Source organism: Emys orbicularis, chromosome 3, assembly GCF_028017835.1.
Source record: "Emys orbicularis isolate rEmyOrb1 chromosome 3, rEmyOrb1.hap1, whole genome shotgun sequence".
In the NCBI taxonomy this organism is placed as follows: domain Eukaryota; kingdom Metazoa; phylum Chordata; order Testudines; family Emydidae; genus Emys; species Emys orbicularis.
In genome coordinates, this window is record NC_088685.1 from 85,443,048 (window position 1) to 85,459,803 (window position 16,756).

General features: G+C 42.6%; 1 protein-coding gene across 1 annotated transcript in view; it reads left to right on the plus strand.

Annotated features, from left to right (window-relative positions):
- Positions 1-13,233, plus strand: part of AFG1L (AFG1 like ATPase) — a 131,863-nt gene extending 118,630 nt beyond the window's left edge. The window contains exons 11-13 of the mRNA XM_065401410.1: positions 7,558-7,698; positions 10,613-10,726; positions 13,035-13,233. Coding sequence (XP_065257482.1) covers positions 7,558-7,698; positions 10,613-10,726; positions 13,035-13,163 — 384 coding nt within the window. The 3' untranslated portion in view covers positions 13,164-13,233. The remainder of the gene's footprint in view (positions 1-7,557; positions 7,699-10,612; positions 10,727-13,034) is intronic.
- The last annotated feature ends 3,523 nt before the right edge of the window (positions 13,234-16,756 follow it).

The following is a 16,756-nucleotide window of genomic DNA, read 5'->3' on the forward strand; positions in this document are numbered from 1 at the left end:
AATAATAAACCTCCTACTTGAACATACATGATGATAGCAGAACATGCATTAACTAGACAGAGAAACAAAAAAGTATAAAGTTAACAGCTCAGTCAGGAAAACTGAAGTGGACTAGCCTCTTGGTCAGGAGGTAGCCCGTGTTAGTGCTAATGCATTTTGCATTAGTGTGTTGTTGATAAAATCTTGAGGCCTGGCATCAGAGTTAATTACAGAAATCTACAGTGCTTCTACCTCACCTGCATGTTTTACACAGGAGCAATGAGATCCACAGCAAATAAGACCCTTATCTGTGAAAGTTTATTACAGAAGGTCTGCTTAGCATATGAGATGGCTGACTGCTAATTTAAAATGACAAATGTTTCCTGCACACTCCTGATCGTTTTAAAGTTCTTTGAGTCTTGATCAGCATTTTACAAAAACAAAAGGTATTCAGACAATACCAAAGAATGCACAACCAATCAAAAAGTAGATTTTAATTGTTCCCATTTGGAAAATTATTCAGATAACCAGATTATTCAGATACATCCAAGAGTGTTGAACTTTTTAATTGCTCAGGTAGGGGGATGAGGAATATCATCATTACCTTGTGAAGGATTGGTATGAGGTAATCCTGTCTGAAACTTAAAAGATGGAGTAATATACTCAAAGATGTTACTAACTAAGGTGCCATTCAGTACTCAATAAATCAGTCAACTTCTGTTATTCATGGAACAGGCTATGTGAATTCAGAATACTAATTATGGCTTGAAAAGTCCCTTATATTAAGGCTTATGAAATAAAATAAAATACAACCTGTCAGAATTATAAAGTTTAGAAAGCCACCATTTCTCTATCAGTTGCCACCAATCTTGGAGTCTTTCAGGTGTAGATTAATGGTACTCAGAACCTAATCAGTGTTGAGTGATCAGGAGCCTTTCAGAATGTGCAAAACTTCAAAGAAGATGTATTGCAGAAGGGCTCAATATAATGCCAGTAGGGTCTCAGGTTGAACCAGACTTTTTAAGTTGAATGTATTTTTGCTTTATAAAAATAATAATACCCAGCTCTTTTACAAAACTTTTCATCCATAGATCTCAAATTTTGAAAGGCGTTTAGGTGCCTAAAGATACAGGTAGGCACTAGTGGGATTTGAATATGCACTTTTGGAAATCCCACTAGCCACCTACCTGCATCTTTAGGCACCTAAATACCTTTCAAAATATGGCCCAAAGTGCATTACAAAGTTAACAGGTGGGAACCTGAGGCACAGAGAGGTGAAGTGATTTGCCCCAGGTCATGTAGCAGGCCAGTAGCAGAGTCAGGAATAGAACCCAGGTCTCCTTCTATTAGGCAACGCTGCCTCATTAGTAGCAAGTAATACTTGGGTTTCTGTAACATTTACTAGTTTATACTTGTACAGGTTCATGTCATATTTTGAAAGAAGAAAATAAGTTGTTTTTGCCAGACCTAGTCTTCCATCATGAATCATGACAGAAGGAAGTGTAATTGTCTGTGATAATGCATGGGCTCCATTGCCAATGATATGCTGGCCACATCCAGATTTATATTTCTTCAACAGGTATGTCCAACACTATCACAGTGCCTGCCAGAGAGCAGCAGCTGGATGAGGACCAGCTGGCAATATGGGAGGGGAAGAAGCTTTTGAGGTGCTCTGAAGGGTTGGAACCATGTTTTCTTGTGTTTGTACAATGACTAACGCAATGGGTCCCCAGTCCTGACTGGAGCCTCTGAATATTACTACAGTAGAAAAGCCAGAACCTCCAGTGCAATGCAACTGCTTTTTGCTGCAGTGCAGGTGTAATCTGGCCATAAAGCTTGTTTAACTGGCCCAGAGATCCTTCAGTGGGATGGCACCAATGTAGGGGTGCTTACGCCATGCACCCTCTATGCTGCCCATGTAGCAGGGGCATGAGAATGGGGAAGGGGTGTCATCAGGATGCTCTATGTCACATTAACCCACAGCTGTATTTTTGGCCTCTTCTGATATTACCTAATGTAAATTCAAACTGTTTAAACACAGCAGAGAGGGAGCTGCCTACCCAGAACAGCAGTACATTGGGGAGTGCAAAGATAAGCTTTAAAGTACCATAAAAGCATTTATAAATTGGGTAATTATTCTTATGCCTGGCTTACAGATGGGGAAAGTAAGGCTCAAAGTCATTAAGTGATTCATCCAAGATAACAAAACAAGCCACTGTTGGAACTAGGATTAAAATCCATTTTGCTTGTTTGGAAGGCCCATGCCCTTCTACACAAATTTGGAAAAGAAAAGGTCATAGAGTTCTTATGTGGAGAGAACTATCGCTCTTAGAAAGCCTGCCCAGGTCTGTCTTTCATATGACACTAATGTGATTAGTTTTTCCTGTTGCCAAGTGACATTACTGTCTACATCTCAGTTACAGCTAGGCAGCCGTGCAGCTTGGCAGTGATGTCAAAGCTCATTCCAGTCAGGATAGAACAGATATGGCTGCCAGGTCTCTCTGTTCAGGAGATTTGCATAGCAGTTCCCATGGTGCTCTCTGCACATATTTACCAAGCATTATTGCTTAGATTTGGCTTCTAAACAAGAATATGGGTTTGGCTTATCAATAGTATAGAACCTATTTCCAAGCTTGAGGAGTGCCCAAGCTCATCTAGCCTTAGCTTTATTTGGTTTGGGCTATTTCTTTGTTTAAATTGCCCACCTTTTGCATTGCTGAAGTACCTCAAGGTCTTTTACAATTGTTAGGAGGTATATTTTAGCTCTCTATAAACTCTGTGTGTGTGTATATATTAGATCTTGATATACTTAAAAACTAACCCTAGTTTATAAAAAACCTTGTTGCTCTTTACAGATTTGAAACACATTAGCCTTATTTTTGTCTGTTCTACAACTATTTCAGTCTTCTGTTAAAGTTTAATTTGCATTATCATGCTTTTTAGTCTCCAAGGGTGGGAGTCCATTGATAATTAATTTTAATTTTTATTGTCAGAAGATATACATCTCAGTGGATGGTGGCAGGATGGATGAAAATTTATGATTTTAAAAAAATTTAAATAAAAAAATCTGATTTTAAAAAATAAACCTATTTAAAATTAATTGTGAGATTATGACAACCTATGTTAAAGCACAAACTTAGTATAATCGATAAAAATAATTTACATTAAAAATATACAAGCAGAACATTTTCTGCCAAATTGCTAAAGAAAGTCAAACATGGTGGAAGTTGTTCACTAAGCACCTGGAAGCAAAATTTGTTGATGTGCTAAAGTAACTTTTGACAGCAGTAGCAGGTTCAGAGAGAATATTTTCTTAATTTCAGTTTATTCAACTAGTTCAATTCAATTACTAGTTCATTCAAAGTTAAGAAACCAACTGGGTGTTGAAAAGCAGGAAAGCTTGTTTTCCTCTTCTAATATATGAATAAAAATGAGGTGTGTGAGGATGAGACCTACCAGTTCTACAATCTTGAAGGACATGATGACCAGAAACAATTAGTTCAATTCACTAACCATTTCCTTTATTTAATAAATCATAGAATCAGAGAACTGGAAGGGACCTCGAGATGTCATCTAGTCCAGTACCCTGCACTCAAGGCAGGACTAAGTATTATCTACACCAGAGGTGGGCAAACTACAGCCCGCGGGCCACATCTGGCCCACGGGACCGGCCTGCCCAGCCCTTGAGCTCCCAGCCAAGGAGGCTAGCCCCCAGCCCCTCCCCTGCTGTCCCCCCGCCCCTGCAGCTACGCCGCCGTGCGGGCAGCGCTCTGGGCGGCGTGGCGGCATGCTCCTGCCGAGCAGAGTGGCAGCGTGTCTAGCTCCAGCCAGGCGGCGCAGCTGCCAGACATGCTGCTCTGAGCAGCATGGTAAGGGGACCGGGGGGTCCCGGGGGACAGGGACTGGGGCGGGGTTGGATAAGGAGCAGGGAGCAGGGGGCGGTTGTATGGGGCGGAGGTTCTGGGGGGGGCAGTCGGGACGGGGAACGGGGGGGTTGGATAGGCGTGAGGTCCTGGGGGACCTGTCAGGGGGCAGGGGTGTGGATAGGGGTTGGGGTAGTCAGGGGACTGGGAGCAGGGGGGTTGGATAGGGGGTGGGGGGTCCCAGGAGGGGACTGTTAGGGGACAAGGAGCAGGGGGAGGTTGGATGGCCTGGGAATTCTGAGGGGGGCAGCCAGGGGGCAGGAAGTGGGAGGGAGTGGATAAAAGGTGGGGGCCAGGCTGTTTTGGGAGGCACAGTCTTCCCTACCCAGCCCTCCATACAGTTTTGCAACCCCAATGTGGCTCTCGGGCCAAAAAGTTTGCCCACCCCGATCTAGACCATCTCTGACAGGTGTTTGTCCAACCTGCTCTTAAAAATCCCCAACCTCCCTAGGCAATTTATTCCAGTGCTTAACCACTCTGACAGTTAGGAAGTTTTTCCTAATGTCCAACCTAAAATCAGTTAATTTTAAATGCAAAACATGTTTTGATAAACTTACATAAGAAAAAAAGTATCCCTCATGTTTAAAGTAGTTTTATTTAACAAGTAAAAAAGCAATTTTTAAATGCTGCTTCGTGCATTTTTAATTGAATTCCAATTTCCATCCAAATGCAAGATGACACAAATCAAAAGTAATAAATTATCATCTATTAAAAAAAAGTCATTCACTATTTTCTAACATAATTTTAAAAAAATCAGAATCTGAATAATTGTATGTTAAGCTTTATAATTTCTTAAATAAAAGTGTATGGATATAGTGTGTCCTCCTCATTAACAAAAAGATGTACCAATTTTTACCAAACAGTGAGACCCAACCTTTCTTTAGGAAAATAAGAAATACAAATGCAAAACAAGATTAAAATAGATGATTTAAATCAAGGGTTTCTGCTTGCTCATTTAAATCACTTTGATTTAAATCAATCCACCTTGGTGGATGGGTGTTTGGTTTGGAGTTCTGTAATATTTTGTACTTTTTTATTTTCTTTTATTAATAGGATTTTAGTTTGGGAGATTTGCCTCCATCCTTGAAAGGACTGTCCATGGAATGAGTCAGGGCAGCCCAAATCACTACTCGAGAAGTCGAGTGCAAAACCACCCTATATGGGTTACTAATGCCTTAGAACTTGGAGCTGCAGTAGAAGAATGCTTAGTCTGGTCATGTGCTAGAATGGATCTGAGTGGTTATTCACTTATATGTTTCTTCAGAATTATAGATATGTGCTTATTATTCTTCTCAAGTACCATCAGGATACTTCCCAGTGTCCCTTATATGCATTCTGTAATGCAGAAGTATTTAGTCTTCTCTGCGTATTCCAGGAGCTCTTCAGTCCTAGACCTGGAATAGGAGTTATCACTAGCTGAATCATTTGGTTATGGCCAACTCACTAATCCTTGGATGCATCATGGTACGCACTGTCCATCATCTGCTCTGGTATACAATATGACTGCTGTCCAGTTTGCTGGTATTTCAGTCAGATTGATCTGGTGTTAAATTGGATTGTTTCAGCTTGATATCTTCTGCAGAATTTCCATCCACAAATTCTTCCACAACTTCCTTAAACTTTTCCTGCTTTATCTGATCCAGATGATGCAGCTGTTCTTTGTCCACATTCCAGCTGAGAAATACATCACTCATGGAAGGGGGAGGTGAAATGAAGTGAAAAAACCTCTATGCTTAATTTTTGAGTGATTACCTAATATATAACACGCTAAAGACAGCTAAAATACATATATACATTCATATTACTTTTCCATGATGTAGGTAATTGCTGTAGTTGCCATAGGAATGTTGCATGATTATGAATGGGAGGGGAAGGGATTCATGGGAGGGGAAGGGATCTATTGCAACCCTTGAGATATTAGAGAAGTTTTAGGAGCATCCATGCCCTCCTCTGCTCTGAAGGAGCTGGAAACTGGTTGCCTCAGTTTCACTATTTCTTGAGAAGATTTTTCTGGAATGTCTTTCAGAACTTCACTTTCCCGTGTTTGTGTATCTTATGTAGACAACCTCTTCTCTACAAGATCGTAATTCTTGTGGCTTTCTTCCATTTGACTGATGCTTTGGATGTAGGGAGAGAGACTTGAAACCAAGTCCTGGTCACTTCTAGTAATTAAAGATCTCCTACAATTTCTTGCAAGAGGAGAGGTGTGTGCCCTGAGGTCCAGGTGAAATTCCAGTTTGGTAATTGCATTTGGCCTACAAAAAACTTCCCCTGATAGTCTCAGTTGGATAAATTTTTTTTACTTCCTGTTCTAAGATGTTGTTTAGAGGTGTTGCTATGCACTGTCACCATATTTAATTGTAGAGGTAGTTGCATTTCATTAACGGATGAAGGGATTTCTGGGTTAATAGAGAAAAATCCTGCATGTTCCAGTCAAAGCACCGAACTACCTCTTTATGAGTAAAACAAATAGGATTTGGCCCATAAGTTGTAAATCAGTGTGCGAGACTTTTTCTTCTAAGCACAGTTACATACGAATAGCTCAATATAAAATATTCCCTGCAGTAAAATAGGGGTTAACTGTATTGGGGACATCATTGACTACTGCAGGAAAAAATTAGAACTGTGAACTTAGGTCTTGAGAGAGACAAGATGGATGAGGTAATTATCGTTTATTGAATCACCTTGTGTGGGTGGAAGGGACAATCTTTCAACCTTCACAGAGCTCCTCCCTAGACCTAAGGAAGAGCTCTGTGAAGCTTGAAAGTTTTTCCCTTCCACCAACAGAAGGTGGTCCAATGAAAGATATTACCTCACTCACCTTGTGTCTCTCATATCCTGGGACCAACGTGGCTGCAAAAACACTGCAAACAGCTGAGGTCTTGATGTATAAATAATGCAGAAAATCATTTTAAACAAATTTACTTTTGTGTTCTTGCATGTGATATTTATCTCAGATCTTTAAATGAACATCTAAACTTTTCATTAAAGCTTTTAATTCAGTATTAATGGTAGATCAAGTTTTGAACTGTATGTAATATCTTGACATCTCTTTTAAATATAGTTTTGAGAGAAATTTTGCTATAACTAAAGGTTTTTGTCTGCTTCCCCTGACTTTCAGAATCTGGAAAGTTAGACAATTGCTCTTAGTTGTGTCAAATACAATTCTAATTAAAATTTAGTATCTAAACTATGGATTTGTGTTTTGACTACAGATTTTGCTACTGAAAAGCATCAATAATGGATATTCCTAATAGCAGTCCAAATTATTCATAATTTGCATTGACTTTGTAGCTAGACAATATGTTCAGTCTATTCCCCTGCAGATTTTGGGTTACTGCTATTCTTGTGTTTAAGATTGTCATAGAGGTCATAATGTGTTGTCAAGAAGCAGATGAGAAGTTTTCAAATGAGCCAAATTCTAAACAATCAAGCACTATTAGGTTGAGACATCAACAACAGGAATCGGCAATCAGAAATGGAGACACTGAAGCCGAAGCTTCTCTGAGACAAACGATATAAAGGAGGAAAATAAGAAATATTTTGGAGTAGTTTTCATCCACCATGCTGTAATTGTAGTATTTTGAAATGTAGGGTTAATGCATCATTCTCTCTGTAGTGGGCATTCCAATGATCACTTTTTTTTTTATTTCAGCCAATTGGAGCTAGTGACTATTTGGAAATATGTAAGAATTTTGACACAGTCTTTGTTCGTAACATACCACTACTTACCATAGCAAAAAGGACCCAAGCTCGCCGCTTCATTACTCTTATTGATACATTTTATGATCATAAGGTGAGAACTAAGTGTTTCAGGTATGCATGTATTATAATGTTATTTGGCCATTTTATAAATTAATCCTGTCTTCCATCAGGTAACAAGTAAGACCATCTTATTTTAGATAACATTGTCAGCTATAGTAGAATCTCACATTTAGTTCAGTCACATGCATAATTTGCACACTCAAAAATGGCAGTTTCTCTGCATTTTTTGGCAAAGACTTAACAACAGAGGTAATATATTACTGAGACGACTACTTCTACAAAATTTGCTATGATCATGTCCAGTCAAGACTCACTGGGTGTCTTTACAATAATTCAAATACACAATACATGTTGCAACAATTATTTTAAAAAATCAAGTCAAATAGACTGCTCTCACCTCTGTTATCACTTGTAGTGCACAATTGTTTGCTCACCAATCCAGGACAGAGCTCCGTGGGGGCTGACCCCAGAGCCCACACAGAACTCCAATGAAGCCATTGGGGCTCCATGCTGGTGGAGGGGTCTGCTCACAGGCAGCTCAGTGCAGGATCAGAGCCTTATTTTTCCACAAGGGTCAGTAATTGGCCAGGGGTCTTCCAGGCATTAGCATGAACTAGCAAGGTCCTGCTATATTTTAATTTCTTCCTTTACCCCTGGTAAGAGTGGCTTGGGTACTGAGAGAGGAAAGAGGACACTTACATTTTTCATACTTAAATAGAAAGTAATGGCCACGTCCAGAAAATTGTCTATGACTATTTAATAATGTTAAATATTCTTCTTTGAAGACCTATTCCTATAAGACTCTCACTCTTGGGTTTGTGCTCCTTAGCACAATGCCACAAAACTGCCAGCTTAATTCCAGGATTGAGAATCCTATGCGATGTCTTCAAAGAAGCAGAATTTCAGGGAATTAATTTTCCTTTATTTTCATTTTTCAAAAACATAACTTACTTTGGCTTCGTTCCACATCTGAAATGTACATATTTTTCCTTATTAAAGGTACCTTCACTTAAGAGTAATATCTGGCCATTTCTAGACATTTGTAGTCTATCAAGTGTTTTTTAAAAAAGTGAAAAATTATTGTTAACGATTTGAAAATTGTGAGCTTAACGAAATATGACCATGTTTTAAAACAAACGTCATTTCAGAATGCTTTCCTATAAAGTCCTCAATTCAGGAAAGCAAATAAGCACTTGTTTTAAGTCCTACTGATTTCAATGGGACTTAAGCATGTGCATAAATTTAGGTATGTCCTTATTTGTCCTTCCTGAATAGGGATGTTTTACTGAATCAGGAAATAAACAATTAAATGGGTGTTGTCATTCTAGTAACTAAAGAATGTGCCACTGAGTATTCTGGAGCTAAACTCATGCTAGATGATTTTAATTTGGAAGGGACCATTGGCATGTTAGCACAGCCAGTCAGGACTAATAATGAAGAGAATATTAAAGTGTTAATATATTTGTTAAAATGTGATATTAATTTTAGAAGAAACATTGATTGTAGATTTTAAATCAGGTTGCAGAACTGCTAATGGAATAGTAATGATAAATGCACCACTTAACTTGGATTTACAAAGGTTTCAATCATGGGGAAGCAAAATCAGCACTATTAAAACAACAAAAAGGGCATTTCATATTTAAGCTGATCATTTTAAAAGAGTAATGAAAATATTAAGTTCCATCCTGTGTGTGATTATATATGCACACACTTAAATATGTATGCAATCAGGAAATATCAATTGAGATATCAGTCTTTTTCAAGATGATCATAAAGGCCCTGATTCACCAAGAAACTTAAGTACCTGCCTAACTTTAAGTACGTGAATAGTCTTATTGAAGTCAGTTGGACTACTCTTGTGCTTAAAGTTCGGAACCTGCTTAAATACCATGCTGAACTGGGACTAAATACAGTGTCTTAGAAAATATGTATGCAGTAGGCATGGAGTAACAAAATCAGAGGTACTTATTTTTGCAATCTGTTACCTCTTAGTATCATCTTGAAGAAACACATCAGGTGATCATGAAATATGACCTCCTCCAAAGAACATATGAGCATTAAACAACATTATCCCTATTTACCCTATAACTAATCCTGTGGAAAAATCATCTAAAAAGGTCACAGAGCTAAAACTTAATACATACTGATCTATATTTTTTCCATCATTGTGAAACTAAATATTTGTGGAGACTGATCTGCAATGGAAATCTTTTGTCTGGGATCTATCAATATACTGTATGCTGTCCACAATAATATTACAGTATGTTTATATCATAAACCTCATAGGGATACCGGTGCTTCACTGTATACAGTATCTCTTCAAATCAGATCTGAAAATAGTTATTCCAGCCTTAATAGTATTATTAAAAAGTAGTAATGATAAAATTCAAGCTAAATTTTTAACTCACTTGAATCTTATGGGTCCAAAATGTAGTGGCCAAACTGAACTTTTAGAAAGACTTCATATTCCTTAAACATTCATTTGATGAGAATGTCTGTGCAGTTCATTTATCCTCTCAGTGCAACCCTAACTAGTGAAAATCCATAATTTCCTAGTGATTTTCATATTGCTTTTTTTAGAAATTACAGTGGTAAAGATTATGTCATATGACAAATATTCTGAGGGTGTGGTGACACAGTTAGGTGGATCCATTCCTACTGAATGGATCACTGAGGGGAGAAAGCAGTTACTACCCTGGCATATGAATAAAAAGTCTGCAAGTTGTTATTCAGAAAAATACCTGGTTAAAGTTAATATCATTATTTATTTACTGGCCTCTCACAAGAGACTACACCATAAATTCACATAGCTGCAGTACTAGTGGGTGGGTGAAACTTCAGAAAGATACTTGGAAAAACAAAATGAAGTACTTTTAAGCTTTTTCCATAAAAGATGTGTGTAAAACACAAGCAATGGTGCCAATACACATTTCCCCCTATTTCAGGTACGTATTATTTGTTCTGCATTGACACCTCTCCAAAGCTTGTTTCCGCTAGAACATCATGACAGTGGCCTGGAGGAAAGCAGAATACTGATGGATGATTTGGGGTTGAGCCAGGTGAGTGATATCAACATCATCTCCTTTTGTTACAAAAAGCATAATTGGCTTTGGTCTGATATCATGGCACCATTGCAGGAGAAAGAATGAAGTAAACATTTAACAGATGGCTTGCTGCTGTGTAGTAGAATCCATGCAGCACAGTTGTCACTTTAATAATTACATATTTTACTGTATCTGTATGGTCAAGGAATAGATCAATAGATATGGATCCATTTTGCATAAATCTATGAATCATTTTATATCTTAATATTCTATGTATTTACTCAACAATTTATGAAAATACTGACCCAAGCTTCACCCTGATGTAATTTCAGTGAGTTCAGTGGAGTTGCTCCAGGCATCAGTTTAGCTCAGTATGTTTAACAAATGGAAATGACAAATAAATTGTCAGTTGTATCTCTTTGTTAGGGTGACCAGATCACAAGAGTGACATATCAGGACACATTGGGCAAGCAGGGGGGTGGGGGGGGGGGAGAGACAGACAGACACAGATGCACAGCCCCGACCAGAGCCAGAGGCACACTGGTCCGCCTGGCCCTGTGCTACCAGCGTGCCCCTTCCTGTTGAGGGTGGGACCATGCTGCGCCACACAACTCCCCTGCCCAGCGCCCGCTGGATCCACTATGCCCAGAGCCCCCCTACAACCCTTCCACCACAAATGCACAGTGCTGTGCACACACACCCTGCCCAGCACCTTCCTGCCCACAGCCCCACCACAGCTGCCCAGCACCCCACACAGAACCCCCCACTTGCTAGTTTCCCAATACACACAGATTTCCCCTCCCTCCCAATGCTCTTCCCCACAGCCCCACCACCACAACTACACAATGCCCCACACAGACCTGCACTGCCCAGTGCCCTGACACACACAGATCTCCCCAACTGCCCAGCACCCCCCAACAGGCCCCCACTGTCTAGCACCCCAAAACACACAAACCTCATCCACTGCCCAGCGCCCCACACACACCTCCCAGACACTCCCTCCATCACACCCTGCCCCCTTCCCTGGCCGCACTCACCAGCCCTGCTCGGAGGTCTCTGGCTTCTAGGGTGAGAGCGGCGAGGGGGGTCTCTAGACTCTCCACGTGCTGCGCCCGCCACAAGCACGAGCTCCGTGGCTCCCATTGGCTGGGGAAAGTGCCAATGGGAGCTGCCGGAGCCGCGGAGCAGGGCTTGCAGGCGCCGGCAGCACGCAGAGCCCCCCCACCCCACCCTAAGAGCCAGAGGGACCTGCCAGGGGGCGAGGTGGGGAGTCCCGGCGGTGCTCACCTGGGGCGGTTCCTGTCCCGGGAAGCATCTGGCAGGCTGGTCCCTCTGGCTCCTAGGGTTGCGGGTCGGGTCGGGGGGGGGAGGGGTAGAGGGCTCTCTGCCTGCTCCCGGCGCCTGCAAGCCCCGCCCCTGCAGCACGCGGCGCTCCTGCCAGTGGGCGGGCACTGGGAGCTGCCCCAGGAAGCGGATCGGACGGTCCCTGATATCAGGACAAAGGGCGTCCCGACCAATGTAAGGTCAGGACGCGGGACAAGTCCCCTAAAATCGGGACTGTCCCGATAATATCAGGACGTCTGGTCACCCTACTCTTTGTAGAGATGCAGGGTTACCTTACAAATCTGTCCACTGGATACTGGTCCGAGTGGCTCCTAATAAGTTTGTGTTTGTTACAAGCGAATCTACCTAGTTGTTTTATTACAACTGCTAATAGCTTTTAAAATAATTTTTAACTAGATCGCTCCATATAGGGCATTTTTCTGCGATTTTTGCATTTTGGGAGTGACTCAAATGAATTAAGCTTTTGGTCATGTGCATTAATTACTGTGTACACAAAGCAAGCAATACTGGCCCCCAAAAGTATTGCCTGTCTTCTGATTGCTTAAATTCATCTAAGGTTTGGGATTACTTAACATTTGTTATAATTTATTATTTAATTTTAAGGAAAGAATAAAACCATATTTTACCAGTGATGGTAATCAGCCATTAAACTGTAACAATTGTATGTTAAAACAATCAAGAAAATGTAGCTCTGTCTTGAGTCAGTCAACAAAAAAGTAGAAGTAGGTGCCAACATCATCATTTTCCTTTTAGCCCACATATATTGCTTTGTCATATTTCTACAGAGAATTGAGTGGGATTTCCTTTAACATTACTTTGAGAGTTTTTACATTTTATTTTCCTTTTGGTACCCTATACTGTCCACTGTCTTGTATTATTAAGCTCTCTAAAGCATTCAGAGGTATAGTTTGGATGGGATGCTGATCAAAATAGATCTGTGCCTCACAGTTCTGTGTTGTTTTTTTAAATATCAATCTAGGATTCAGCTGGAGGACTTTCCATGTTTACAGGAGAGGAGGAAATCTTTGCATTTCAACGAACTATCTCACGACTTACAGAAATGCAGACTGAACAGTATTGGAAAGATGGGGACAGAAGCAAGAAATAGTTATTTGTTCAAAGATGAACAAAACCTCTCAGGACACAAAAATAGTATATAAAGAAAAAAGATTCTAATAGAATTGGAAGCATTTCTAATATAAATGAATTGATTATTATTGCACTTATCCTCTGGACCATAACTTTTCATCTGCAATGTTTACGTTTAAAATTTAAGAGCTTAGTAAGTTGTTGGTTTTGGTTTGGTTTAGGTTTCTTTGACACCCCCAGCTTGTGGATCTGTTATTATGCCTTTTATATTTCAGTTTTTTTCTCCAGTACAGCATGACTTCAGTATTCAACATGGTTAACTGGGTCAAGATCCCTCTTAGGCTGCAGCACAAGTCAACCATATAGGCAGGGGTCACAGTAAATCGGGGATGCACATCTTAGTTGTTTATGCAGTATTTTTGTCATATTTATGATAGCTTGCACAAAAGAAAGATCAAAGCCACACAAATCAAATTTACTTGTATTTTATACTCTGCTTCCTCTAGAGTCAGTCTGTAAGATTCTAGAACTCCTGTGTCCTAACTCTTACTTGTAGCCATCTGCTGAACTTCAAATTTCCTCTCTTCCACTGAAAGGCTACGCATCACTCTCGGATAGTTTCCTGAGGTACATATTGTCTGCTGTCATTCTAATGAGGCTGCTGCTCTATCTTACAGCCTGAAAGCCAACGGCCTGATCCTGGGGACAGGATGAGCCTTAGCAGGAGGTGAGGGTGCTTGTCACCTTAGAGGGGCGAGGTCCACGTAAAGAAGTGTGATTAAAAAAAAAAAGAAACTATGCAAGGGAGAGAGTAAAATGTAATAGAAAAGTGGAAACTAATACTTTTTGAAGAGTCCATCTCTACTGCCAGCTGGGTGTTCCTGCCAGAAGGGGGTGGGGGGGATGGGACTTCATGGACCTTTGGTACTTTCCAGCCTAAAAGTTCTAAGGCCTAGGCCACACTACACTTTCTCCTCTGTTTGTATTAACACCCGTGTACTGGCCAGTGTCGACTTGGGCATGACTTGATCACACTCTATAATACAATTGAGTCAAGAGACAAGATTACTAGAGCCCTGCAAATCTGTGGGTATCCGCTTTATATCCGTGGACCATTTCTGCAGATAGCAGTGCAGATGCGGATACAAATTTTATATCCACGCAGGGCTCTGACGGTAAGAGCCAGGTGGGCAGCTGTGAGGAGCCGCAGCACAGATCCTCCACCTGCCCTGGGCGGGGAGCCTGGGGGGCAGGGACACTGGGCAGGGAGCTTCTCAGGCCCCCTGCCCAGGGCAGATTGAGGGTCTGCCGCAGCTCCCCACAGCTGCCCGCGCAGCTCTCCCCAACCCAGCTCCGGCTGGGGAGGGGAGCGGCTCGGAGCCGCAGCCCGGCCATGATAAGCGCCGGGCGGGGGCAGCGGTGGCAGATCCTATACCTGCCCTGGGCGAGGGGCCCAAGCAGCTCCCGGGCAGCTCCACAGGTCTCCCCTCTCCCCCCGGCCAGGCCAGTGTGGAGCCCAGCCGGGGAGCCACAGTGGACCCTCCATCTGCCCACAGTGCGGAGCAGAGGCTGAAAGCAGCCCCCAGCCGTGGCCCTGCCTGCCAAGCTCCCTGCCCGGCCGAGGGCAGATGGGGAAGGGTCTGCGACTTTGTGCAGGCTCCCTACGGCTGCCTGCGGCTCTCCCCGACTGGGCTCCGGTGGGTGGGATGCCTCGGAGCCTCAGCCCGGCCCCCAGTGTAAAGCCCTGCAAATCCGCAGATAATTTTTGCAGATAGCAGATCGGATGCAGATACACATTTGTGTATCTGCGCAGGGCTGTAATTACAACATGGTTACATTTTACAGTGGAGATGAAACCTTAACTGTGGTGTGTAACCATGTCCCCTCTAGTTGTAGCATGAACTTGCCTTTCGTTAAAATTGCCTTGGATATTTTTTAAGCCTAGATTTAATAAAGCTATGTACTGTCCTTTCTGACGAGTACATTATTTCTATTAGAAACCATCTTTAAAAGCATGTTTCAAAACAGTTTCCTTGGATAGGGAAAAAGGTTGCAGACGGGGCATAAAAGGATCATCCCCAAATCTGCACATTTTGTTTGAATTTTCATCTCACCGTTGGTTCTTCTGAGAAGAATCCATGTACCTCGTATGTCTCAGTATTATTGTTTTTCTCTCTCCATCGATTAGCAACCTGATCAAACTGCTGCTATAACAGCCACTACCATGACACTGTCTAAAGTGAACTAGTCCTTTGGGCTTCATGGCCTTATACTTTTTTAGGTGGTGGAGCCATATACTTGATGTATTACTCCATCATGACCTGGCTGGGCAGGGCCAGTGCAACCCATTAGGCGACCTAGGCGGTTGCCTAGGGCACTAGCATTTGGGGGGGCAGCATTTCGGGTCCTTCGGCGGCGACCGTGGCGGCTGGATCTTGGGCCGTCCCGGGCGGCGGCGGCATTTAGGCGGAGGGAGCTGGGGCAGGGGGGCGCGGGGAGAGCCGCCTGCAGCAAGTGGGGTGGGGGGGCGGCACTCAGGGGAACTCCCCGCCCCAGCTCACCTCTGCTCCGCCTCCTCCCCTGAGCACGCCGCCCCGCTCTGCTTCTCTCCCTCCCAGGCTTGTGGTGCCAAACAGCTGATTGGCGCCGCAAACCTGGGAGGCGGGAGAAATGGAGCGGGGCGGCGTGCTCAGCGGAGGAGGTGGAGCAGAGGTGAGCTGGGGCGGGGAGCTGCTGCACGGCTTCCCGGGCTGCCGCGGGGGAGGGGGGGCGCCTCAGGGCAGAGGGGGGGCGAGCTGCTGTGGGGAGGGCGGAGGGGGGGACGGAGAGCTGCCACAGGGCTCGGGGAGGGCGGGGGGTCGCAAGGCGGAAGTTTTGCCTAGGGCGCGAAACATCCTTGCACCCGCCCTGATGCTGGGTGTATTAATCCTACAAGGTTAGCCACTCTAATCATCTCTGTGCACTGGAAGGCACCCATGTTTGCTACACCTGTACTTCAAATAACTTTCAAAGTCTATACAGATATACTTTTATAAATACAAGATTTTTCATTCATCCAAAGGAGTGATAAGAGAGAATTGTAAAGTATTTATGAAAAAAACCGTTCATAGTAAATGAGATGTTTGAATTTGAATGGGAACTCCCAAAGAAAAGCAGTAGTATAATCTGAATAACAGTAGAGATGCTTTAAACAGGACTGCAAAAGCATTTTTCATTTCATGTCGTTTTTCAGATGCATTTTTGCACTTGGGTGATGCATCTGCGTTATTTTTAAGACTTGTTATAGATGCAGCCCATGTGCTCTCTTACTTTGAGTGGCGGGGAGTAGAAGGGCCAAAATCTTAGAGAAAAGGGTTGGGGGACTCACATGGAGAGAGAATGCTGCTCTGCTGGTTTCCCCTGCTACGAAATAGCTTGTATCCGAGCTAAAAAATCAAACTGTGTCTCAGTGATCTGGTGTGATTGGAGACCGAACTGGTTTAATCACACTCAGTTCAGTTTCCCCCCAGAGTCATTTTTATTCATGTTAGCTGCCACAGTTTTGCTCTGCACCTCACTAGTGCTGTTCTACACTTTTCCCCAATGCATTGCATTCTGGGTACCTATCCCAAA